The 27,016-nt window shown below is 37.7% G+C and overlaps 1 protein-coding gene across 3 annotated transcripts in view; it reads left to right on the forward strand.

Moving 5' to 3' along the window:
• The first annotated feature begins 1,260 nt into the window (after positions 1 to 1,260).
• Positions 1,261 to 27,016, forward strand: part of LOC124723239 (isocitrate dehydrogenase [NAD] subunit gamma, mitochondrial) — a 123,089-nt gene continuing 97,333 nt past the window's right edge. For all 3 annotated transcript variants that reach the window (XR_007006552.1, XM_047248435.1, XM_047248436.1), the window contains exons 1-4: positions 1,261 to 1,496; positions 6,128 to 6,184; positions 12,610 to 12,713; positions 22,859 to 22,974. Coding sequence is in view for 2 of the 3 variants with exons in the window: in XM_047248435.1 (XP_047104391.1) it covers positions 1,413 to 1,496; positions 6,128 to 6,184; positions 12,610 to 12,713; positions 22,859 to 22,974 (361 nt within the window). In the remaining variant the exon portion in view is untranslated. The remainder of the gene's footprint in view (positions 1,497 to 6,127; positions 6,185 to 12,609; positions 12,714 to 22,858; positions 22,975 to 27,016) is intronic.

Consider the following 27,016-nt stretch of genomic DNA (forward strand, 5'->3'; position numbering starts at 1 on the left):
AAGGTGCACGTGCCCGTCGACCAAGGACCGGACCGCAGCGACGCACGGATGCACGCCAAGACCGTAGGATCCTACGCAGTGCCGTAGGGGACCGCACCGCCACTTCCCAGCAAATTAGGGACACTGTTGCTCCTGGGGTATCGGCGAGGACCATTCGCAACCGTCTCCATGAAGCTGGGCTACGGTCCCGCACACCGTTAGGCCGTCTTAAGCTCACGCCCCAACATCGTGCAGCCCGCCTCCAGTGGTGTCGCGACAGGTGTGAATGGAGGGACGAATGGAAACGTGTCGTCTTCAGCGATGAGAGTCGCTTCTGCCTTGGTGCCAATGATGGTCGTATGCGTGTTTGGCGCCGTGCAGGTGAGCGCCACAATCAGGACTGCATACGACCGAGGCACACAGGGCCAACACCCGGCATCATGGTGTGGGGAGCGATCTCCTACACTGGCCGTACACCACTGGTGATCGTCGAGGGGACACTGAATAGTGCACGGTACATCCAAACCGTCATCGAACCCATCGTTCTACCATTCCTAGACCGGCAAGGGAACTTGCTGTTCCAACAGGACAATGCACGTCCGCATGTATCCCGTGCCACCCAACGTGCTCTAGAAGGTGTATGTCAACTACCCTGGCCAGCAAGATCTCCGGATCTGTCCCCCATGGAGCATGTTTGGGATTGGATGAAGCGTCGTCTCACGTTGCCTGCACGTCCAGCACGAACGCTGGTCCAACTGAGGCGCCAGGTGGAAATGGCATGGCAAGCCGTTCCACAAGACTACATCCAGCATCTCTACGATCGTCTCCATGGGAGAATAGCAGCCTGCATTGCTGCGAAAGGTGGATATACTCTGTACTAGTGCCGACATTGTGCATGCTCTGTTGCCTGTGTCTATGTGCTTGTGGTTCTGTCAGTGTGATCATGTGGTGTATCTGACCCCAGGAATGTGTCAATAAAGTTTCCCCTTCCTGGGACAATGAATTCACGGTGTTCTTATTTCAATTTCCAGGAGTGTATAAACTGCATTTGAGCTCCTAAATGTACTTCACTGACATCATTTCATGTCGCTGCATTTCGCTCAGTTCACCTCATCGGTTCCGTTATATTACGCCAATGAATTTAATACAATTAAACTGTAGAAAGCATTCAAAAAACAACCAAATCCTTCCAAGTCGATTAAATTGTAGGACACATTCGAAGAAAAATAAAATTCTTCAATGTCGATTAATAGTATCGATTAGCAACTGTCGCTATTGTTTTTTTAATAAGACCGGATATCGATAACTTTCATGCCCTTTACCCAGCTGATATACACGCCGGTCGAAGGGCTTAAAAACTAAATTATTATACAGACGAAGTTGAAATCTTATCCGGTGACAGCTGTTCTATTCGAATTAACATCAGCTTAGTTATGGCAGCCACAGTTACGAGAAGGCTACCTATGGTGGTAAAAAATGGTGGCGCCATTCAAGTACGAAATCTTATAACGAAGAAGGTATGCCAAAATGCAATGTATCATGATTAATTCCTAACTTTGTCGTTAGCATGCATAACATATATAGTGTATTGTATTTTTGCCAACGTATCTTACAAACTTGAACCTGACGACAGGTTAATACGTTTTAACCGAATCGTCAGAGACTAAGTATTGATGCGAAGTCTGTGTGTTAATAATTGGTTTTGGCCAACTGTTGTTCAACCCTGTGTATCATTTTGGATGTAAAGTAAGCGATACCTATGTTCTATTTAGTGCTTCTTAGGATGACGTCATTGGGATGCTGAGTACTCTCACTTTAGTCTTCACTCAGAATGTAAACTTCTAGTTAGAACAATATGTTTGTGGGATTCATACCCATCACTGTTAACAGAAAAACAATTTTGGGTCTGTTGACATTGATTGATGGCAATATAAGATCTGTCTGTCTGATGTATTGTACGACTGCAGGCTAAACTCCCCTATATTATTTTTTTATGTTATAGGAGAGAGTTAGTATTTTTGAAATATGCTGAAGAGTGTATAGTCTCCATAAATAATGGTATGTAGCTTAGACAGAGAAAAGGGCTCGAAAATATTGTTGAACTTGTGTGTCTGTGGAGAATATCTCTCTGCTGTGTATGCTGCGTGATTCTCAGCTAGGTTTTTTGTTCCTTTTGGTAACAGCATCTTTTTAGATAAGAGAGATATTTGTTTTTCATGCATGTTCTGGTACGGCGTGCAAGTACTTCTGCTAAGTAACATTTCACGTTTACATTAAATAATACAGCTTCTTTTTAGAAACAAAATTCTTTAGCTGTGGCAGACATTACCTTGCCCATGAAATTAGCAGTATTCCTATTTGTAGTATGTACAGTTCAGTGAAATGAGGGTGTAGAAAGCACAGAATGTGGGCAGAGAAGTCAATTGATGGATGGATCAAGGAATATTGCTTATCTTTCATCAGATATGTAAACAGGGACTTATAAACAATTGAGGACTTCAAATGAGCAAGCTTTAATGAAAACTGTTTCCGTGAAAAAAATTTCAGTGCGGAAAACAAAATTTCATGGTGGAGGAACAAGAAGTTTGAAAGTGAAAGGAACACATGTGCATTAGGAATGGCAAGTACAAGAAGTCAACAGAACAGGACTGCAAACCAAGTAATTTTGGTGCCAGGAATGAGAAGAGATGTAATTAAAAGAATCACTTGGATGATTATACTCACTGCATGGCAGGAGTGAAGGTGAATACGGTAGTAGTTGGAGTATTGATGGTGAAAGTTTGTGGTAGCAGTACTCAGTATTTTGTGTTTCCCTGTGATTAGATCAAATTATTACAATAAATGTGTGTGGCTTAATCACTTGGTTCAGGGCTTTAAATTGGATGTTACTAGTGCAACATGTGCCTACCGTACCCCAGTAGTCCTAATGGGGAAATGGGAGCTACAGTTCAACATAGAATATGAACCATGTGTAGTTACTAGTGAATCTTCACATCATAAGAGGTGAAGGCTAGGTTAAAGGCAGACTGAAATATTGTACTGTCCAACCAGGATTCAACCCCACAGCATTTTGGTCTCTTGGCATCATTAGACCTCCAGGCTTGACAGATGATCAAAGAGGTAGAATGAAAGCTATATACTGTCATCATGATGTGATTGTTTATGCTGTATCAAGCAATGTTCACATAAGGCAGAAAACCAAACACCAGAAATATGGTTGACGGATTGCAATTTGTGGAATGCAGGTAAGAGAAGAAAGTTTGGGGAAGTACTTGGCAGGGAACAGGAAGCTGCTGCAGTGATGGGTGGTCTTACATGGCTAATTTTGGACTGGAGGGGAGGAGAACTCACCATATGGTTGACAAAAATATTGCAGTTCCTATCCATTGTAAAAATGAAAGGGAAATATTATAGTGATTTTACCTTATTTTGTGTTAGACAATTCTGTTTGGAATCCATATGAATTGTATGATTATGCTCCTGCAGATGTCAATGTATGATCTAATGATGTAAAAGAAAAATTGGAGGTGGGATTTGAAGTACAGTCCAAAGAAGAGTCTTAATCCTTCGACAAGGTGCACTATGATCATTCAGGAAAAAATTGAAACTATTAAAGTAGGGGGGAGGGGGGAAACAGAATTAAAGCGATTGTTGTCGTACTTTTACAACCTGTGTGTTGCAAATATTACCAGATGAGTATGAAAACAGCTTTTCAGTGTGATATAAAATGAAAATAATAATAATAATTACAATTTCAAAGTAAGGAAAAAGAGTAGTGATCTTTGATAGGTCATTACAAATTAACATTTATGGTATGAAATAATGGTGTAACTGAAGTGAAAGTATTTGGTGTTCTGTTAGTTATTTTGAGTGACTCACATAGGACTGTATCAGAAATGAAATGGCAGGAACACTTCATACAGCCTTTCCTTCATAGCTAAGCAGGTAACACATACAGGAAAGAAACTCTGTATAAAAACAAAACTGTTCTTTGGAGTTGATATCACTTAATAAGTATTGATTTGTGTGGTTTGGTGTTAATATTATTGGTTATCTTCTTTAGTAAGAAAGAAGGTATATTTAGAAAAGCAATAGCTGTATTAATAGATGTTATAAATAAGCTGCCCTTTATAGATTTCAGCACATGCAACTTATTGGTATATATTTCAGCTGCCAAGGTGAAAAAAATTATTTAATGTTAACTAAATGATAACTTATGATCAGTCTTGTAAGGAAGGGAACACTGAATGGACAATTGAGGTGTCAGGAAACATTTAAAATAGGACACAAAATAGAATTGTCGAACATTTGTAATATTCTCATACCAAAAACTAGTGAAACTAATTTCAAATGGTCTGGCTTTAATTATAGTGTTGTTGTTTTTAAACCATTATGCTGAGAACAATGTCATTGACAGTAAAAATAGATAACACTGTGAGGCAAAAATGTGGGCATCTGCTGATGTTGGATAAATACATTACAGAAGTGTCTTATTCCACCCATCCGCTTTGGCCTGTGATGTCGTCAGTATGGCGGAAATGGCTACTTCCAGCATATACGAAGTGACGTCACTACATACACAGACCAACAAATGCGAACAAAAGGAAAAATGACACAATGTCTCACTCCAAAAATAAAATCAAACTAATGAGACAACCACAGAAAATTGTGGGTTTAAGGCAGGGACAAGCTAAATGTACAACAATAAAAAAATGTGGCTTCATACCAAAACAAATAATAGCCTAAAAACTTTAAATCACAGAACTCTACTACACTGACAAAACCACAGAAATCAGAGATTTCCCTTGACCTACATAGCTCAACTGTAATTATCGATACCAAACAACCAACAGCGACAACTCCGAAAAGTAGAACCAAAACCACCAAAACCAATAACTCAAAAACCCAAATATCCCATATTCACTACATCAATTAAAACATAACCGACCTACCATATATATATACAACACACAAAACTTCATAATTACTACAGAATAAAACCAAAACAAAAATCACATACTAACAAATGCCTCTGGCAATACCATCTAGGTTGCCTACAAAGTGTGTGCAAGTGCCCCCCCCCCACCCCCCCCCCACCCCCCCCCCCCCCCCACACACACACACACACGCACACGCGCGGTATGAACTGCCGGAACTCTCATCAATTTCATGTTGTTGCCACAAACTTGACATGTAACATATTTAGCAATAAGACAAAAATCTGCAGAAACTGTATGGCAGGCATCATGTCATCACCCATCTCAAGGTGCAGTGATACACTACACCAAACTAATCAGATTTAACAAAAATCCCAATACATAAACAAATAAAGACCTTAATAACTCACTGAAAACACTTCCACTGCCCACATTATCGCACACGAACTACCTAAACTCGGAACCACATAGCACAATGACAACAAACGAATGAACCCAATACTATAATTAAACTCAGCATGTCTACATCCACCACCAGTGGGCACCATCGAATATAACACATGACATCTACAAACACAAACAACTCAAAAACTCCATGCTGTAGTGATGTCATACACAACAGCACTATTATGTCACAGGTCAAAGCAGATTGGTGGAATTGGATGCTTCCATTGACCCAAGATTTCTTTTTTGTCAGATGAGATGGTTGGGGTGTAAAATGGCTGAATAATAAAATATATGTGCGTATTTGTTCAATATTTACATAATCTAACATTGGGTGGTAATAATTATTCCACGTGATGCACTGCATAATTTAGACAGAGATTTTGAGTCCATTAAGGAATTGTCCCTAGTCAGCATACTAAATATGTAAGAGTTCTTTCATGTGGTACCAGTTCTGTTATGTCTTAGTACATGTAATTAATTTGTATGTTAGAAATGTTTGGCAGTTCTTCAGCACACATGCATATTCCGAAGTCGTGTCATACAACAGTGTGTAGTTTTTTTTTGCATCATATAGTTTCTTGTGTTTTTATTATTATTTTACTTTGTGTATAGTTAAATTTCGTTTGAGATATTACATAAACACAGTACATCCAATTATTGAATGTTATTAACATGGTACCATTTCAAGCATCTAGTATGTTATACTTGATACTGCCTTTGTTGACTATATGATGTATACAATAGAGATGTTCCACTGTTCACAGGCAGAAGTGCTCACTGACTTTGAAGCTCAGCATAAAATGCCAGTTGCAAAACGTGTGGTAAGTGTTAAGTTGTATAAGGTACACCTTTCCCTTTTTTTCCCTCCCTTTCCTCGGCTGGATGGATAGTATTGAAAACTAGAGAACAAGAATGAGGATTTTTTTTTTGTTTTACTGGATAACAATTTGCATTTTTCTTCCAATTATGAGCCAGGTGTATAATTAAGCTATGGTCAAGGAATGCGATGATCACAATTGTCCTAATATCAAATAGATATGACACTTTCAAAATGGGACTGGTGTAATTGACCATAATGTTGTTATTGCAAGAGTGGTTACTGACAAAAAAGTACGGGGATTAGGAGATCAGTTAGAACAGGTGTATGATCAGTAATAGCCAGTCCAAACTTATCAAGTCTTTAAAATCTGTCTCTGCAACTACTAAAATTCTAGAAATTCAGAGATATACAGGGTGTCCATAAAGTCCCTTTACAACTTCAAAATTTTATTACAGCGGCAGTTGTTGAAATATTTTAATAACATTCCTTTTATTGTAATCAGTGTTTATAAAAAAAAATTTGACAGTGTTTAATAGACCTCTATATGGGGGCCTTTAGTTACATGAAGCACAAGACGGTACTCGATTTCTTGCCATGTTCGCTGTTGCATAGCATCATCAATGGTGGCAGTGGCGTTACAAATCCTTTGCGGTGGCCAAGGATTTGGCACATTCCTCCCAATCCATCTGTCTGGAAATGTTTCATTGGGGAACCAATGAACATGCAGTCAACAATGTGGTGATGCACTATCTTGCTGGAAAATTATAGTTGATTGTAAATCAATCAATTGTAGTGCTACTTATTCGGTCAGAAGGTCGAGGTAAGCATCTGCAGTAATTGTTGACTCGTTGAAGAAAAATGGACCAATTATTCAGTTGCACATGATTTCACCCCACACACTCACTTTTGGACTATCACGGTGAAGCTCTCTAGTCACGTGGTGGTGTTCAGATCCCCAGATTCTCACACTGTGTCTGATTACTGTCCCAGAAACAAGAAAAGTTGCCTCATCACTGAAACAAACTTGCTTGAGGAATGCTTCATTCTCCGAAAGGTGTTCCAGAATATTGAGTGCAAACTCTGTCCATTTTGGCTTGTCATTTGGCTCAAGTGTCTCTAATAGTTGCACTTTGTAAGCTTACAACCAAAAGTTCTTTTGGAGGACCTTATGCATAGTCGAACGTGGTAGTTGCAACTGTCTGGCAGCAGTGTGGATGGACTTCATTGCTGAACGAGTGAAGACGTTTAAAATGTGATCGATGTTTTCTCTTTATCCAACAATGTCCCTGTCTCCATAAATTTTTTGTGCAATTCACGGATTGAAGGGTGCGATGGTGGATCTCTTCCATCCTTCATTCTGAAGTTTCATTGAGTCTGAACATCCGATTTTGCCTCAATAAACCAGGACACACATTTTGCCTTCTCTTGAGGAGTGGCCATTTTATAGAGGTTCAGTTTCTTCCATTAACACAGTATCTGAAACGAAAAATTTTAGTATATATAAAAACTGTATTAAACAGTGATTACATTAAAAGAAATTTTGTTAAAATATTTCACTAACTGCCATTGCAATATAATTTTGAAGTTGTAAAGGGACTTTATTGACACCCTGTATTTTAAGTACCTTTAGTAATTGTAAAGCAGCTGCAGACACTGTGGCCACGCAAATGAAGAATTCAAATTTAAAAGTTATATGAAGCCACATTAACACAGACAACACTGGTAATGTGTGATTATAACCCCTGAGCTGATGTAGACCTATTAGCAATTAAGCAGTTATTCCATTTTTCTGGTCACTTTCCTGTCTCGACATTCTACGGTTGTGTGTTCTATTTCGCTCTAGGCCAGTGCTGGGATGGTCCCTTTGAAAAGAACATGGTCGATTTCCTTCCTCATCCATTCGTAATGAGATTTTGTGCGCTTTCTGTAATGACTGCACTCTTGACAGGGCATTACACTCTAGTTGTCCTTCCTTCAGTGAGCTGTTGAACATTATCTGATCACTAGTCGCACTGGCATTGCATATAAATAGCTAATAAAATGGTTCAGTTGTACTTCTGACAATGCTGCTGCAATATACCATTAATATGCTAAGTAAGTGGACCTGTAGCTGTCATTGGGCTTCTTTCTCATGAAGCTACCATCTCCCAACCACTTGAAATTTCTGTTAACTACTTTGTGGCAGTACCGAATTAAGCCACCTTCAGCAAGGAATGTCATTCCATTTTCAATGTCACTCCATTTTCATTTAAAACCTGTGCCTCTGACAGGCATTTACAAATTAAATTATTATGGCAAGGTTGTAAGTTTTTTGTGACCTTACATTCTAACTCCAATATTCCACCTTGTATTTTACATGTTTCATTTGTCTTAAAAGGTATTCATAGCAAATTTAAGTTGGGTAGAGAAATGCAGAACATTGAATAGAAAGTAAAGCACTTTATTTGTAGAGATTACGAGTAAAAAAAACATAATATTAAAAACAGTATTATTGATATAAATAAAATAAGTTGTTTTTAATGAAAAAAATTTCATTCAGTACTCGTTAATTAGTATTTCAGTTTGATAATATAAATTCCTTTGCCTCTCCCAGTCTCTACACCAATATGTAATAATGCCTTGTTTACTTGAAAGTGTTTCAGTTGTGCATGTACTATATAAAGCTGAGAAAATTGAGAAAATCTTTTAATGATAATTTTACATGTACAGTTCCTCCCAAGGATTTGACGACACACTTCTTGAAAAGCCGTACTCTTAGTATTAACGACCACAGAATTGTGTGTTAAGAGATATGCTTAGTAACAGCCCCCTGTTTTAAAAGCAGAAGTATGAGAACTGCAATCTCATACATTAACACAGGGTGTCATGAAATAAATATTTTTAAGACTTTGTATTACATGTGAGACAGTTTGTTTTTTGATTCTGCAGACAAATGTGATAAGAATTTTTGTCGAAAATAAATTGTAAGTAACTAAATAAATAAAGGGAACTGGGATAATTTATGTTCAAAAACTAATAAACAGGGTGTCCAGCATCCAGGAAAATAGGGGAAGGGAATTTTTGTGTTTTACCTAAAATCCCTCGAAAAGCCATGGTATTTGATTTGATTCCGTGCAGAGACATTTCCTTTACTTCTGCTTGGCTTGATGAAATGCTGCTGTCACCATTCACCCTCAGATCCATGCTGTGCAACCGACCTCCACCTGGGTTTTGGCATCTCCCAATCGCTTCCCTCATTCAGTCCACTACAGCAGCCAATCAGCCCAACCTGGTGGAGTCCAGACAAGCTGTGTGGAAGTTTGTTGTTGTTGGTGTGGAATAGCTTGTATGACTGCTGCTGCAACCTGGCCTTGCTACCCCAGTTTGTTATTGTGCCATGGGTTTGTGCTTTTGTGGCATGATGTGACCAGCAAGTATCTGTGTGGAGTAATTAGTGCAGTTTACATTTACGTATGTTCTAATGTAAGTATTGCCTTGTTCGCAAACAGTATGCAATCACTGAGACAGATGTTTTTAGGAGAGTTTGTGGCTCATTCAAATCCATTTATTTTGAACCACGAATACTAGGGCATGATAGGTTTGCATGCTGTACATTGTTTTGGATATATACCGAAAAATTACTGTTGCATGTACCAACAGCTATTGATCTGATTGCGTTGTATACAAATAAGTGTGATTACAGCTCTGTAGCAGTAAGTATAAAATAGTGTGATTAGAACACTAACAAGCAGTCATTGCACTTTGGCACGTGGTTGTTGGTTTAGTTAACATTGAGCTGAAGCCTACAATGGGAACAGTGAAATGCAGGTGGCCAGAGGGTGGCTGGGGGTTGCGGGAGTTGGTGGCTTGGGCATTGGGGGGGGGGGGGGGGGGCAACTCTTTGCATCATTTATACATGTATTCTCACTGGCTAACATTTCTGATGCTGCTGTTGGTCTTAGTCAATAAGAACTACTTTCAATTACATGCACACAAGGAAGATTTTATTGCCTTCCTTTGGACCTAGTCATCAAAAGATGGTAGGTGAGGGGATGGGATGGAAGTTGTTCATAAGAAAGAAAGAAATGCAGGTTGCAAAAAATTGCCACTTTCAGGAAAGAAAAGTAGTATTCCTAATTAGCATCCATGTAATTTTAGTCTGCTGTGATACAGGCTTAGATTTCAGCATGCCGTTGTGGTGTGTCCCAGCAACCAGGTCCTACTCTGAGGTAGTCACATCAAGCACATACTGCAGAAACTTCTGGCTGATGGCCGATAATGCTAGATTACATGTAGAGGGATGCTGTGATGAAGGCAGAGATCCATTTGTGTTTTTTGGCTGCTGTGAGACTCCTATCTTCTCATGACATTGGAAGCTTGTTAACCTCTTATCAGTTATGTTCCTAGATGGTAACATTGCCTCTAAAATGCAGCTTCAAGAGCTAAAAGTAAATTATAGCATTGTTTTGGACTAGAGCTATTCTTCACTAAACAACTACAGAATGTTGTTGCTGTTTCTGACATGGTAGTGTCAAGAGTTTGATCTGCTTTTGCGTCGTTAGAAAAGTACATTGGGCCACATTTTGAGGAGGTATCTTACTTCAGTTTTTTTGAGAAAATGTGCTACAAAAGATTTAGGAGAATTTTGGACAGTTGCACCCCAATCTAAGGTAAATCTGAAAAGGCAAGTCGTTCAGGTGGTAATCCAGAGGGTCCCATGGTTTTATACCTTGGGACAGGTTGTATTAACAGTAGTTGGAATCTTGTTCAGCTTCTGAGAGCTTCATATAATTTATTAAACATGTTTCTTTCCACCAAGCTGATTTCAGAAATATTACAAGCACCTCTGTTTTACTGCAGAAGTTTTGCAGCATTGTGGAAAATAAAATGGTTTCAGTCTGGGCTCAGCAAATATTAACGGCTATTTAAAAATGTGTAAGGTAAATGGGGACGGAAGTCGGTAAAACTGAAACCTGAGGTCACTACTGGAATCCTAAGAGTCATAGCAACCAAGTAGTGTGTGTGTGTCTTTGAGGGACAAGATGCTGATAGCTCATTTCACCTTTTTTGAGACTGGAAACTCAGGTTGAGTAGTTTCTGACTAAATTTCAGTCAGATGCCCCCTTAACTTCACTTCTCTATACTTCCCTCCATTCTGTGGCCAGAGAATAAGGAGAAAATTTGTCAAACAAAAAGGTCATAGAAACAGACTAGCTAAAAAGTAGATCTGAATGACAACATTAATTAGTTACAACCTCAGAAAGTGGACATCAGGTACAGAACCAAAGAAAGCTGTTGGTCTACAGGGGGGAAGATGTCTTTGCATTCTGGAATGAGTGCCTTACATTTATGAAGAGTATGGTAACCAAAGTACTGGATAAATTACCCTTGGCATACTCTGTTATGAAGGACATTCCAAGTTTAGACCCAGAAGTGGCAATTAACGGTACCTATGAGAAAAGACATTTAGGCCATAGCATTGACACATCTCATTACCTTAAATCACTTTGGTGGTCACGAGCCTGATGCCATTGCCGATGAGTTCCAAAATGTAGTAGAAACCATGTCAGTAAAGGAAATCCTCAAAGAATTTGATGGGGATCATGTTCACATCAATCAGTTCTGGATGATGGTCATTGTGATCAAGAGTGGACATGAAAATGTGAAGAGATTTATCAAGGTTGCTTGCATTCTCGTCCATGGCAGTGCCAGCTTTGGAAAAGATTTTTCTGACAGCTGTATTCTGATCAAAAATTTGACAAGCCTCTTTCACAGCTTTTTGTGCTTTTCCTGATGCAGTCAAGGTAACAGGGCTTTTGTCTCTGTAACTATAACAAAGCAGTTAATATATAGCTTCCAAAATGCACATGGTGAAAAGTCTTCAAAAGAAATCTGGAGAAAGAAGAAAGTGAATAGAAAAAAGCTAAGGGGGGGGGGGGTGGGAGACCTAATTTAAAATGCTGAGAAAGAGGTTTCTCAATTTCAAGCAGTAGTTCTATCATTACAAAATATCTGTCTAGTCCATTGCTATTCCTTCCATAATCATTTTGCTCAAACAGTATTTGAATATTATTCTTAGATCTCTTTGTAAAAACTGCAATTTTTTACTAAGATATCTTTGAAACCTAGTCTCATTCTAATTTTTCTGTATTTTTTATTCAAATTACATTTTACACTTAATTTAATTGTCAGATCCTGGTATGTTTATTTCTTGGTTAAAGTGAACCATGTTCATTTCGAGGTATTGTTTCCTTTTTTCCTCAGAGTATAGCCCCCGTCATAAAATTGATCACAATTTTTTATATATATATATATATATCTGGACACCCTGCTAAATCATCATGTAGACTAGAATGCACAAACTATTCTGGATGTAGGTGTATAATGTTATTCTAGTGCTGTATTTGGTTACTGCTATTGTTTAATTTTTGTTCATGGACTCCTCAGGATGCCATCCCTATAGCTCAGTATGGAGGACGCCATGCTGTGACAATGTTAGCTGGTGGTGGTATAGGCCCAGAGTTGATGAATTACGTGAAACAAGTCTTCAGGTACATTTTACTTTTATGTCTGTTCACTAAATGGAGTAGTTGTAAGTTTATCAATACTTCTGTTGCTGCAAACACAAAAAAAATGGTGAAATTCTTTTTATGGTCAAACTTACAAAGCAGTAAAATACAGCACCAAAGATGTAAGTGTACAATCCTTGTAATAAAAATCTCACCATATGACGTGTAGCACCACCTCTGTGTGTAGTCGTAGTTGGTTAACTCGAGGAAGGACATTGTCTGAAAGCTTGGCAGAGAAATTGGTGGCTGGAGAGCCAGGTGTGGAAAGTACCCTTCCCTCCACATTTTGCTTCTTCCATCCACAGTCTCACCATAGACCTAATTCAGCAGAAATCGGAAGCCATTAGGCCTGCACCTGTGAGTGTAGAATCTAATATGTCAAGCCTTGCTGTCAAACTGTACTGTCAACAAGGATGTTTGACACGTGTATGATACTAGAAAATTCTGGGTGGATTACAAATAATGAAAGGAATAAATGTAACCATTCACTGTATAGTTGAGGTGTTGATCGTTCGACAGACACACGAAAAAGATTTCAAATGTTCCTGAACTTTCAATGTCCTCCTCCAGTGCTAACTACTACAAAATGCACATACACATACATGTCTACAGTGTCCCACCACAGTAGTCTGATAAAGTTGTGTTGGGTGGAGCAGGGGAGCAGATGAGGCGGAAAAAGTAGTCGGGAGGGAGGCAGAAGTCTAGGGGAAGGGTGGCTTATGGCTAGGAGGTTGGGGCAGTAAGGTAACATAATTGAGCTAGCTAGCTCTGGGGCAGGTGGGGAAGTTGCATGTGACACAGTATGGAGTGGTTGGTTGATAGGGGAAGATGGATCTTATGAAGAGAACCTGGTATTGTGGGGTAAAGGGGGGGGGGGGGGGGGAGGAGTAGGTGTGCTACAGGTGGCACACATTGGTAAGCAGCCATCAAAGTCAAGCATTTTGTGTCCATCAGTGTTTCCTGCCACAGGGTGGTCAACTTTACTCTGGGCGACAGTTCGGCGGTGACTGTTTATTTACCAAACAAGGTGGCGCAGTGGTTAGCAAGCTGGACTCACATTCAGGAGGACCACGACAGCTCAAATCAGTGTCTGGGGCCCTATTCTATATCATTCAGGACCGATCGGTGCAGTAGGTTAGCCTCGGTAGTGACATCATTTTCAGTTCTTTATCCAAACTTGCTATTCTGTAAACTGCTGAGACCTGTTGCTGATTGGTCCCCTGCCAAGTTTTCGACAACTGTACCATGGGGTTTTGGATTATAGTATGGCCCTCTTGTTTGGTTCGGTGTGATTTATTTGCACCTATAATTTGTTATTTTAAACATATTGAGCAGTTTTAGTGTCAGATTTAGCGACTGTGTTTCAGAAAAATCACCAGGACGTGTCCGGGTGGAAAGTGAGTTCATAATAGACAACTTTCCTTTGTTAGAAAGATGGTTTGTATTGTTGTTATTGTGAGTGATTATAACATAAAGAAAAACAGTTTCAGTCAATATTCTCACAAAATACGTGTTATTTTTATGTAATTAAGAGTTTAAAAAAATCATTAATTTTCAAAAGGTCGGCTCTGCTTACGTGTATCACATGAGTGTTAGCTGAAATTACTAGTGACCTTGTGTACTTTTTTCCTCTAATTGTTTGCTTATTAATTATCAAAACATGTTTAAAATTTTTAAGTAACAATGCAAGTGCCACAGAAAGTTGCACGAGTCTCTTTGTGGAAACAACAAGGCCACTTATTGACAAAAAGTGTGCTTTCATTCAAATATATTTAGATAAGCATTACAATACAAAAGTTTTTAATGTTTGGTATTTGTTGGAACATTTAAGGGCGGACGGTTTCCATCGTCATTTCACTAAACACAACAGCTACAGTTAGACACAGAATCAACATAGGTTTCCCCAAATGGCAGTACTATGCAGCTTTGATGCCTTAGTACAGTCAGGATCAAAAATGGACCATGTGAGAGCTATGAAAAATTGTGTCTAATGAGGCTCGACGTCAGAGTGGAAGACAAGATTTCCAATGTCGAGCACCACTCGCCATTGGAGTGGAAAGGGTTAAGGAAGATGTTTGTACAAGATAGCATTGAACACTGTGGTAAGATGCTCACTTGGAAATATGTGGTCACCGAAATACGCCAATAAAGATTTTACAACCAAAAGTAGGCAACATTTTATTTTTAATAGTTTGTTATGACTGCAGAATTGTTATTAAAAAATACAGTAGTGAAACAGCAGCCATAATTCCATTATTTAACCTTTCTGTGTTTTCATTCATCTACATCTGCATCAATATTCCGCAAGCCACTGTAAGGTGTGTGGGGGAGGGTATCTGTACCACTACTTGTCATTTTCCCTCCTGTTCCACTTGCAAATGGAGTGAGGGAAAAACAACTGTGTGTACGCCTCCGTATGAGCCCTAATTTCTTGTATCTTATTGTCATGATCCTTATGCGTGATGTATGTTGGTGGCAGTAGAATTGCTCAGCAGTCAGCTTCAAATGCCAGTTCTCTAAATTTTCTTAATAGTGTTTCCCAAAAAGAACACTGCCTTCCCTCTAGAGATTCCCATTTGAGTTGCTGAAGCATCTCTGTAACACTTGTGGTTTGTTCAAACCTCCTAGTTACAAATCTAACAGCCTCCTCTGAATTTCTTCGATATCTTTCTTCAATCCAACCTGGTATGGATCCCAAATCCTCAAGCAGTACTCAAGAATACGTTGCACCAGCATCCTATATTCGGTCTCCTTTTACAGGTGAACAACTCTTTTCCTAAAATTCTCGCAATAAGCCAAAGTTAACCATTTGCCTTCCATACCATAATTTTCACATGCTTGTTCGACATCATATCGCTTTTCAATGTTACGCCGATATACTCTGTGCCGAAGGAGTCATTTTAAGCTATTAAAAAATTTCCTGCAAAATTTTGCTAGATGCATTCCTTCAGAAAGTCATTTTCTTGAGACTCTTCCATGTGGCCTATTAACTTAATACAGTATTTCACAGTAACATTATCAATAGCTTCTACAAGTAAATTCTGCACATCTTTAATTGGAATGTGCAATTTCTTGATGCCATATTTCATTTCATTTGCACAACACATATTTCCTATTACCTTGGATTTGCAATGATAAAATGGAAGCTTTGCATCCTTACATGCAGTTTCTGCTACTAAGCAGTCAAGTTCAAACATTATAAAGATGCTTGTCATGCCATACATTCTCCAACATATCATGCTTTCGCATAGCAGTCCAAAAGAAATATTTCTCTCTTCTGGCCACTGTGTAATATCTTCCCTCCTTGTAGTTTGAATTAGAGGTTATGTCCATTTTTGAATTGTAACTGTGAGTTGAGTGATAATGAAGGATAACTTCATTATCACTCAACTCTCCCTGGAACACTGTAATGAAGTAAAAACCACAGATTAAACACATCACTGTTCACCACCTCATAATGATTGCCGGTTTTGCTGGATGTAAATATTACCTTTGCATATTTAATGAAACCATTTTGTGATGATCCTGCATGATAACCAATGTTGTTTCTTTTGGCTGTCAGCACTTTTTCTCCACTTGCCCTTCTAAGTGCCAGCTAGATGTTCGTTCCCACACAATATTGCTTGAGCCAGATCTGATCAAGATATTAAACAGGATGACAATTATTTTCTTTCCTGTCATAGTGCCATTTTTCTGAGAAGTTGCTCTAGATGCTGCCTTATCAGATATCTCTGGCAGAATGCAGTTGTCTTTGTCACAGTTTCAGTATATAAATTCCAAAGATTTCAGAATTGTCACTCGAATGGTGGTCCATTGTGAAGTTAATTTTGTCATTTAAAAGATCTGGTGCTCTGACGTGTGGGATACATGCTACAAGTGTGGTATGAACTACATTCTTCTGGAAGCAGTCCAAATTGATGACAGTTATTCTACAAATATATTTTCTTAGTGATTGTAACTTAATTTATTTATCACAGGTTTCCATTCCATATGTTATGTGAGTGATACGTAGGATGGGGGTGGGGGTGTGTAGTGTATTCCTAGAGTCATCCTTTAGACTTTGTTAGTAGACTTTCTCGGAATAGTTTATGTTTATCTTCAAGAGTCTGCCAGTTCAGTTTCTTCAGTATCTGTGTGACTCTCTCCCGTGTATCAAACTAACCTGTGACCATTCATGCTGCTCTTCTCTGTATACATTCAATATTCCCTGTTAGTCCTATTCAGTACAGGTCCCACACATTTGAACAATATTCTAGAACCTGTTACATGAATGGCTATCCTTCATTATCACTCAACTCTCCCTGGAACACTGTAATGAATAAAAAACCAGTGCTTAAACACATCACTGTTCACCACCTCACGATGCTCTCCTGACAGCCAAACATGTTTGATTCAGCATCTGATTGCACTTCCCCAGTATTCTATCAATAAACCGAAGTTGACCACCTGCTATACCCACAACTGAGTCTATGTGATCATACCATTTTATATCTTTTATATCCCCACAAAGTGTTACACCCAAGTATTTGAATGAATTGGCCGAATCCAACAGTTACTCATTGATATTATAGTCATAGGATACTATGTTTTTTTTCATTGTGTGAAGTGCACAGTTTTACATTTTTTAACATTTAAAGCAAGTTACCAATCTTTGCACCACTTTGAAATTTTATCTAGATCTGACAGAATATTTATGCGGTTTCTTTCAGACATTATTCATTATAGATAACTGCATCATCTGCAAAAAGTCTTACGTTGCTATTAATATTGTCTACAAGGTCATTAATATACAGCATAAACAACAAGGGCCCCAACACACTTCCTTGCGGCACACCCAAAGTTACTTCTACATCTGACGATGACTCTCCATCCAAAATAACATGCTGTGTCTTCCCTACCAAAAAGTCCTCGATACAGTTACAAATATCAATTGATACCCCGTATGATCATACTTTTACAATAAGTGTAAATACAATTGTACTGAGTCAAATGCTTTTCGGAAATTATGAAACACTTCATCTACCTGCCTACCTTAATCCAAAGCCTTCAGTATGTCATGTGAGAAAAGTGCAAGTTGAGTTTCACATGACTGATGTTTTCAGAATCCATGCTGATTGGCATGGAGTTCAGACTCTTAGAGATACCTCATTATGTTTAAGCTCAGAATATGTTCTAAGATTCTATAACAAATTGATATTGGACAGTAGTTTTGTGGATCACTTCTACTACCCTTCTTGCAGACGGTTGTGACCCATGGTTTTTTCCAAGAACTGGCACGTTTTCTTGTTCAAGGGATCAAGGATAGATTATAGGTAGAAGAGGGCCTAACTCAACCACAAATTCAGTATAGAATGTGATAGGGATCCTATCAGGCCTTGGAGGTGTGTTAAAGTCTAATGGTTTCAGCTGTTTTTCAACATCACTGACACTAATACTTATTTCACTCATCTTTTCATTGGTATGAGGATTCAATTGGGGCAGTTCTCCTGAGTTTTCTTTCATAAAGGAACATTTTGAAACAGAATTAAGCATTTCTGCTTTTGCTTTACTACCCTCAGTTTCAGTTCTTGTCTCATTCACTAGGGACTGTATGCTAACTGTGGTGCCACTAACAGCCTTTACATATGACCAGAATATCCCTGGGTTTTGTGCAAAATCATTTTGACAGTATTTGTTACGGTAGTCATTGAAGGCTTCACACAGTGCTCTCCTGACAGCCAAACATGGTTGATTCAGCATCTCCCTGTCTATAGTCCTATGCTGTGTTTTACACCTGTTATGCAGTAGCCTCTATTTCTTTAGAAGTTTCTTTACAGTGACTGTATGCGATGGAGGGTCCCACTCATTATGAACTGCTCTACTGGGTACATATCTAACCAGTGCTTGATCAACTAGTCTCTTAAACTTGAACCATAGTTCCTGTACATGTTCCTGCCCTGTGCTGAAAGTTTCAAGTCCCTCTTTGAGATGTGACACTACTGATTTTTTAGTCTAGTTTACTGACCATATATATCTTTCTGCTTGTTTTAGTTGTCATTTGTACTTTGGTAATCATTGTTGCTGCACCCATGTCATGGTCACTGATGTTCTCATGGTGGTCAAGTCTGTTTGTTTCCATTAGGTCCAATATATTTCAATCATGAGCGAGGTTATGAACTATCTGTTCTAGATAGTTTTCAGAGAAGGCATTTAGTAATGTTTCACAGTATGTTTTATTATGCACACCATTACCAAAACTGTAATTTTCCCAAATGATTCTTGGAAGATAGTCTCTACCAATGATTACAGTATGGTTGGGGAACTTACATACAAGTGATCTGAGGTTTTCTCTAAAGTTTTTGATACATTGGAAGATGAGACTGGTGGGCAATAGAAGGGACCAATTATAATTTTATGCCCATCTCTGAGACTTAAGTTTTGTTCGATCAATCTGTCAAGCAGCTTCAGTTTCTGTCTTGGTGTATTTGAGTTTCTTGTCTTGTGTGACAAATGCCACCTCTATTTCTCATTTGCCTACTCTTTCAATATACACTTAAATTTTACCCAAAAATCTCACTGCTATCAATTTCAGTTTTCAACCAGCATTCTGTACCTAGTATGCTTCACTGCTTCTCAGGTACACTTCAGACTCCAGCACTTTGTTGTGAATGCTTTAGCAGTTAACCATTAGGATTTTAATACTCTCAACTGTGATGGACATTTTTTTTATTTATTTATTTTATTATTTTTGGGTTTCATACAGGTATTGTTATCTGGATTGGATGGAGTTGTTGGTCCTTATAATACTACTGGGACGACAGCAGTGGGAGAAACGTCACTGTGACCACAGAGCATGCTTAGTCACGGCTGCTAGACTACACTAGACCAGATATTAGCAGTTACAAATTAAGGGAAGACAAGGGCAGGAAAAAATTAAAATTGAACCCAGGACTTCCCAGATCACATTAATTTTACAATACAATATATTGATTTACAATTATCACATTCACCTAAATTTTAATATGTATGCTAATGATGTTGATATCAAATGTTAAACTTCAAAGCTCATTGAATTCACCACCACTGTGGACACCATTTAGCTACATAAGTTATATAATTGTTCATCATCCTGAACATCATATGTCATTCAGTTGTGAGCCTCCTAACAATTCTAGGAATGCTGTGTAATGATTACATCCTCTGACAGTAACAGTAGTATTGCTGATTTTGGTGGGGGGGTGGGAGGATTGGCTGTGTGGGTCTATCTACAAGAGATTGCCTTCCTCACCCTCTGATATGTTAACATGGTTAAACGTTCATAGAAAAGCTACTATCTGCCTATAAGCAAGTTTCATAAAATCAGCAAAACGACCACAAAAAATCAGGGTAGTATTACTCTTTGAACGAACCCATCTGTTGCTTGTATGTAGGACTTGTGGATATTTTCCTTTGTCAGCTGACTTAAAACATGATTGCAGGCTGTTTATTAGCATCCCTTCTTTCATCATAAATTAACACATTGAAAACACTTATTCTTGTTGTTAAACATCAGTTCATGCACTGGAAGCGAACTGTCAGCTTCGAATGTGTTAATTAAGCTGACAAGGTGAATGTATGGAAGCAAGTGGAAAAGTCTTAAGCTTGCACTAAAAACCACATTTTATGTATGAATCCAAGTGGTCAAAGTATTGTGGAGAACATCATTTATGCATTCATCAAATGCAGCTTCCTTCCAGTACGAAACCTTTCACGTAGATTGGACCATAATTTCTGTTCACACAATATCACATTATGTACGTCCTTGGTGTTTTTGTCTGTGGTTGCAGTTTTGTGATATACTTAATGTAGATCATATTCAAGGAAAGTGCAACCATGTTGAATATCATTGTCCATATCTCAGACGTTAATAATGAAGTACAAATTTCCTTATAAACCTTCTCCAGATCTGCACACATTTTTGTTTGCAGTAAACTGCATGGCAAAGAATTTTATGATATCACAATATTACAGATTGTCAATTTGAATGAACCTTATACAACACAACTGTTGTAAAAAGTCGTGGAAACAAAACTGTTCAGTGCCACTTCTGTTATTATGCAACAGGAACCAACATAACAAAAAATGAAATTTTGTCATTATCAGTGCTATCACTGTGCCAAGCTGAGAAATTTCTCCCCTCTACATATTTTGTCTCCAGTTTTCAGTTATGTCCTCAGCTGAGTTATCTGTACTTTCCAGTGGTGAGTGGTGATAAGAGAAACTATAAGAAAGGTGATAAGTAAAAATGCTCTTGGGAATGCTGCAAAGATCGACCACTGACAACAGTAATGTGGGTGGGAGTGCTTTTGGCTCATGGCCCGCCTAGGGATATAATTTACACAATAAACAAAATAATTGGGATCTGATGAGGGAAATAAAGCTTTCTGGCTTTGTGCATCTGTTACCCAAAAGACGTCAAAATGTTGCTGTCGTAGCTTTGACATACAGTGAAAATTCTGGGGAGGACTGAGATAAACAGCACTGCTTATTTTTGGACTGATGATGGGTAGCTGCTGCTGCTGCTGCTGCTGCTGCTGCCGCCGCCGCCGCTGCTCCTCCCAGAGTTGAGAGCTGGTTCAGTAGGAGTTGCTGCTGTTAATATACAAAGACATTTATTAGTACTAGATCCAGTGTACGTTTTAACTGCTCACATGAAAATTACACCCCAGTTATTTTCTAAAGTTCCAACTGCTGCAGACAGGTGTTACTGAACAGAAGTGAGGATTTTTTACCCAAGTGATCTGCCGAAATATTGGCAGTTGCATCACACAAGCTGTGATGGCTTCCTGTATGGTTTAGCTGCTTCCATTATCTCTGAGTTGTGAGGGTTAATAAAGTTGAAAATTAAAGAAATCAAATTATAGTTTCATGAGAATATATTAAGTGCATGCAGTCCTGCCTCACCCGCAATACCCCTCCTTCCCCATTTCTGTTAACCTCACATTTCTACTTCAAAAGAGTAAACCATTAGCTAACTTCAGGAAGAGATCAGTTGTTCTTAGTGTTGCACATATTGTTAAATTCAGTAATTATACAGCACTTGCAATAAGCTATGCAGGCCATTCTGTTTTATTTGTGAGCAGATTCTGCTACTGCCAGTACCTCATCCACTCTTGCTCTGCTCTTTTCCAAGCCTTTGTAGGAGAATGATGATAATGTGCAAGAATGGATTTAAATTCTCCTCTGGATTTAAATTCTCCTCTGGATTTAAATTCTCCTCTGGATTTAAATTCTCCTCATAAATTTACCTGTGCTAGTTTTAACTACCCATGACACATGACTTTGTATTAACTGCAGTAAAAGTAAGTTTTCAACTTCAGAAGTCCAGTGAAATTTGTAGGTCATACTATTGCACTTCGGTGAAGTAAAAACAATTTTCTTTAGTACCTCACAAAGGATTATTCAGGAAGTATTGTTGTTATGTTTATTGGCTATATGAATAAATAATGAATGAGTAATAATAAATGCATTTTGGCACAATCTTTAATTTTCCTAGAATTCATTGCCTATGATCATTCCAGCTGTTTTTTCATAAGTAGTGAACTACAATAAGCATAAAATTAACTTTGAGTGCTTTTAAAACATAACATAAGCATTGTAACATAAAAAAATCTCACTTTTTCCCACAAAATTTGGGAATATTTCAAATTAAATTTTTGGAAGTGTCAATAGTGGACACCAGTATGGTTCTAAACATTTCAGTGATAAAAGTTCATTGACAACATGATTTTCACTTATGCAGCAGCACTGAAGTTATGATGTTGGAAAGCCCTCACCAGTGGGAAAGTAGGTTTAATATGTAGTGCAGATACATTTCTTGAGCTGATTTGGCTTGTTATTAACATTTAAATTTTTAGTGATAAATGTCAAGAAAATTTCTGTTTTCCGTGAATTTTGTTTATTCAGCTACTGCAGTGTTCAGACTTTTCTCTTTTTGTGACCCTTCTTTTTTACTACAACCACTCTCATATTTGAAGCCCAAATAAAATACAGTATATTTAGTATTTTTCATATGATGATTGGACACATTAACTGTAAAACAGAATTACTGTACAGTCAGTTTTTGTGAACAGTTGTTTATTGTTTTTAATTGTTGTTTACATTTTTAGAGTTGGTGGTGTGCCAGTCGATTTTGAGGATGTGCAAATGAACCCAAAGAGTGAAAGTAATGAAGATCTAGAATACGCAATAACTTCAATTAGGAGAAATGGTGTTGCTATAAAAGGTACTTATATTGTGAAGTAGTAAAACTTAAGTAGCCACAAAATGTCCCACTTGAAACTATTCACTTGAAAAGCTCCCACTTGAATTCCAGTTACATTAAAGTAGGTTTTAATGTAGTGTCAGTCTCCTTAATTATTATTATTATTATTATTATTATTATTATTATTATTATTATTATTATTTCTTTCTTGTCTCAGACGTTATGTCTGGTTAAAAGTGGAAGGTGACGCGGACCTTGATCAAGCATGACTTCCTTTTAACTGTACGGTATATGTTACATTGCATTTAGGAACTTTCGGGTAATTGAACAAGTGTCAATAATTACAGATTTCTGTAGTTGTATATATATAAGTTTGGATATAGCTGTATTGCATTGATGTACTGGTGGATATTGTGTGGTATGACTCCTGTAGTTGATGGTATAATTGGTATGTCAACTTTATCCTGATGCCACATGTCCTTGACTTCCTCAGCCAGTTGGATGTATTTTTCAATTTTTTCTCCTGTTTTCTTTTGTATATTTGTTGTATTGGGTATGGATATTTCAATTAGTTGTGTTAATTTCTTCTTTCTTTCTTATTATTATTCTTTATTATTATTATTATTATTATTATTATTACTAGTAGTAGTAGTAGTAGTAGTAGTAGTAGTAGGTAAAAGCGTTCTTGAGTTTAATGTATTGCCTTCTGAAATATGATAAAAATTTATTCTGGGCACTTAGCCATTTTAGTAATCAGTTATTAATTTCAAGTATTAGAGAGATTGCAAACCAATAAAAACCGATGTTGAAGTATTTCACAGATTAATCATGCTGGTTAACATTTAAATCTAGGATAATAACCATTTAGTTTCTATAACTATCAGGTCAGAAGTTTCCACTGTCATTTTTGCTATGCAATGGACTGCTTAAATTGTAACATATTGAAGTATTTACCTCCAGAACTTGAGTGTGTTTTTATATTTATTTAAGAGTCTTACTTAAGTTCAGATTTCTGATTCCGATTTCATAATTTGGACACTGAAATGCCCACATGCATAGCTTTGGTAAATTGTCTGAATGCTTTTATAATTTTTGATTATTTTCTGTGAGCAATAAAAAGGGTTTGACAGTTTGTCTGAAATTGGGTCTTGTCTTCTGCTATCTTAGTATTGGATTATGTTAGAGGTGGTAAGGCAGTGACCTACTGGACATGTTTGAAACACACAAATCTGATGTCTGACTTCCCATTGTTTCAGAAAATTTTTGAAAGCTATTGGTGATTTATCCTCTACACTAAGGGTTGCACATGCAGACTTCAAACATTACTAATAAATTGAAGTGAATAGTGGAAAAGAGGAGACACAAATACAGTGAGACCTCAACCTAAGAAATTAATTCACATTCAAAAGTTACTTGCTACCTCAATATCTCCCGTACCTCATATTTTTTTGTATTTTAAAAATAGTAATTTTAAGGTTCACTGCACACCCAATACTTTACTGTACATGGTCTCCTGTAATCTAACTGTAAGTCTAAAAATCCTGTCAAAGAAATTTGGTTCTGGACTGAAGTGTTTTTGTCTCTTCCTTATGTTACAAAAAAAGCTAAATTTACTCATTGTGTTGATAACTTCATTCTAAACTGAATTATACTGCAAAGAAAATCACTAACATGTTTTACTTATTTCTCCATTCTGAAAATTTTGTTCTCAAAGTAGTCTGGAGGAGGCCAAAATTGAATGATATAAGTACCTGGCTGTGTAGTGGATGGTGGAAGAACATACAAAGGAAAATTGTGCGATATCCTTCATTGAAATGTTCCTTCCTGCATAAACTGCTTTAAAGTTACAACATATGGTCCCAGATTTGTTATGCCACCATGATCCAGTAATTCCACAAGAATCAATCCCTGTGCATCCCAAATGAACTAAGATATGATCTTTCTTTTATTATTTCTAGACCTAAGGGTTTCCTCTTTCTTGGAAAATCGGGGCACCCCTTCCATTGGCTTTCTCGTAGTCTCATGTTCAAGAAAACACTCCATGGCTCATCACCCTTTTCATTGCCATATAAAAATTTGTTTTGTAACATAACAAAAGTGCAACAGATCTGGAGCTTCTACTTTCCTCGCCTCTTTGACTAGTCTAAACTTTCCGCTACCATTCTTAACTGACCTTTGAATAACATAGGTTTTCAGTAATTGACACATCACTGACTTTAATTGTAGACAACAAATATAGTTCATCCAGTGAGACCCAGAGATTCAGGTTAATGTTATTGACATATGATGATATCTTGAGTCAGTAAGTTAAGTGTCTGTCCTGCTGCGGGTAACATTTTCTTAAAATTTAATTCTTTTTGTCTAGCTTTGTCACAGTGCCATGCACATTACCACACTGTACACTAATCAACAGCTGTGCCCACATAAACATTGTGCAAATGTTTGAGTGTGAAATTCTCAATTTTGAAAATTGTTTTAAAAGTAGTCCAGAAGATCCCAAAATTGAATAGTGGATCCTGGCTGAGAAATTCTGCACCAAAGCCTCAAAAGTTATAACAAAAAGCACCCAGTTAAAATTGTACCAATAAATTCATCATTTTCATAAACAGTAAATACCCTTTTTTTATGGCTCCTAACACATGCATACTTTATAAGGCACTATATAATGTATGGCATATAGTTCTCTACATTGTTACTCGTCATTAGCTTCCACTTGGGAAAAATGATATTTCCAATCTTCTTTGTCTATGATATTCACCCTTATCTTGTCCAGTCATTCTTATGCAAAATGTGTTGTAGAGACAGTCAGACTAATTTTAAATTTCTTAAGTACTGGTTATGTTTTTTTATGCTGCTGTAAAGACCCCAAGAAATACCACTGTAAAATTTAGTTTAAAAAACAAGATTGTGAAAATGGAAAAAAAATTAGACAAACTTTTTACTCGTTTCTCTTAAAAGTATGGAACTTGAAGGTTATTAATAATTAAAATAAAAAATAATGCTGTTGTGTAGAATTTCTGGGGTTTCTGTGGCTCAGTGCTCCCTAATTTTTTGGGTTTTTTGGTCAAAAATCTGTCAGAGTTAAATTTTTGTTCTGATTACGTGCTAAATTGGAGTGCTTTCATAATGATACATATTCTGCAAGTCACCATGTGGTGCATAACAGAGTACTTATTACCACTACTAGTCATTCCCTCCCCTGTCCCTAAGATCTGCACTAATTCCACTTTTGTGTGGTTGTTATTAGTATTTTTATCACCAGAAGGAATTACTTCATGTCCCATCATAGTATGTTGGCAGTCATAGAATCATACTGCAGTCAACTGCAGATGCTGGTTCTGTAAATTTTCTGAACAGCATTCTACAAAAAGAACATTTCTTTCCTCCTGGGATTTCCATTTGAGTTCATGAAGCATCTCTCGATAACACTTGCATGCTGATTAAATCTGCCACTGTCAAATGTAAATGTAATGCCACACTTCTGAATTACTTCTTATGTCTGTCTTTAAAATGGTCTGGTGAGAATCCCCAAACATTTGAACTGTACTCAAGAATGGATCGCACTGGTGTTCTATATGTGGTCTCATTTATAGATGAACTAAACTTTCGTAGAATTCTCCCAGCGAACTGAAGTCGATCATTTGCCTTCCTACTACTGAACTTATGTGCTCACTCCATTTGACATCGCTTTGCAACATTACATCTAAATATTCAGTTGACATGGCTGTATCAAATGCTCACAACTAATACTAAACTTGAATAATACAGGATTGTTTTCCCTATTCATGTCCATTAGCTTGCATTTTTCTACATTTTGAACAAGCTGCCATTCATCACTCCCAACGGTAAATCTGCGAGTCATCCTGTATCGTCCTACAGTCACTCAGTGTTAACAGTTTCCCATACACTTAAAGAATCGTCAGCGGTCACAGATCGCTGCTCACCCTACAAGTCAGATTGTTTATGTAGATAGAGAACACTTAACGGTCCTACTACACTTCCCTGGGGCACTCTTGATGATACCCTTGTCTCTGTGAACACTCACTGCTTAGGACAATGTATA

The sequence above is a fragment of the Schistocerca piceifrons genome, chromosome X (genome assembly GCF_021461385.2).
Source record: "Schistocerca piceifrons isolate TAMUIC-IGC-003096 chromosome X, iqSchPice1.1, whole genome shotgun sequence".
In the NCBI taxonomy this organism is placed as follows: domain Eukaryota; kingdom Metazoa; phylum Arthropoda; class Insecta; order Orthoptera; family Acrididae; genus Schistocerca; species Schistocerca piceifrons.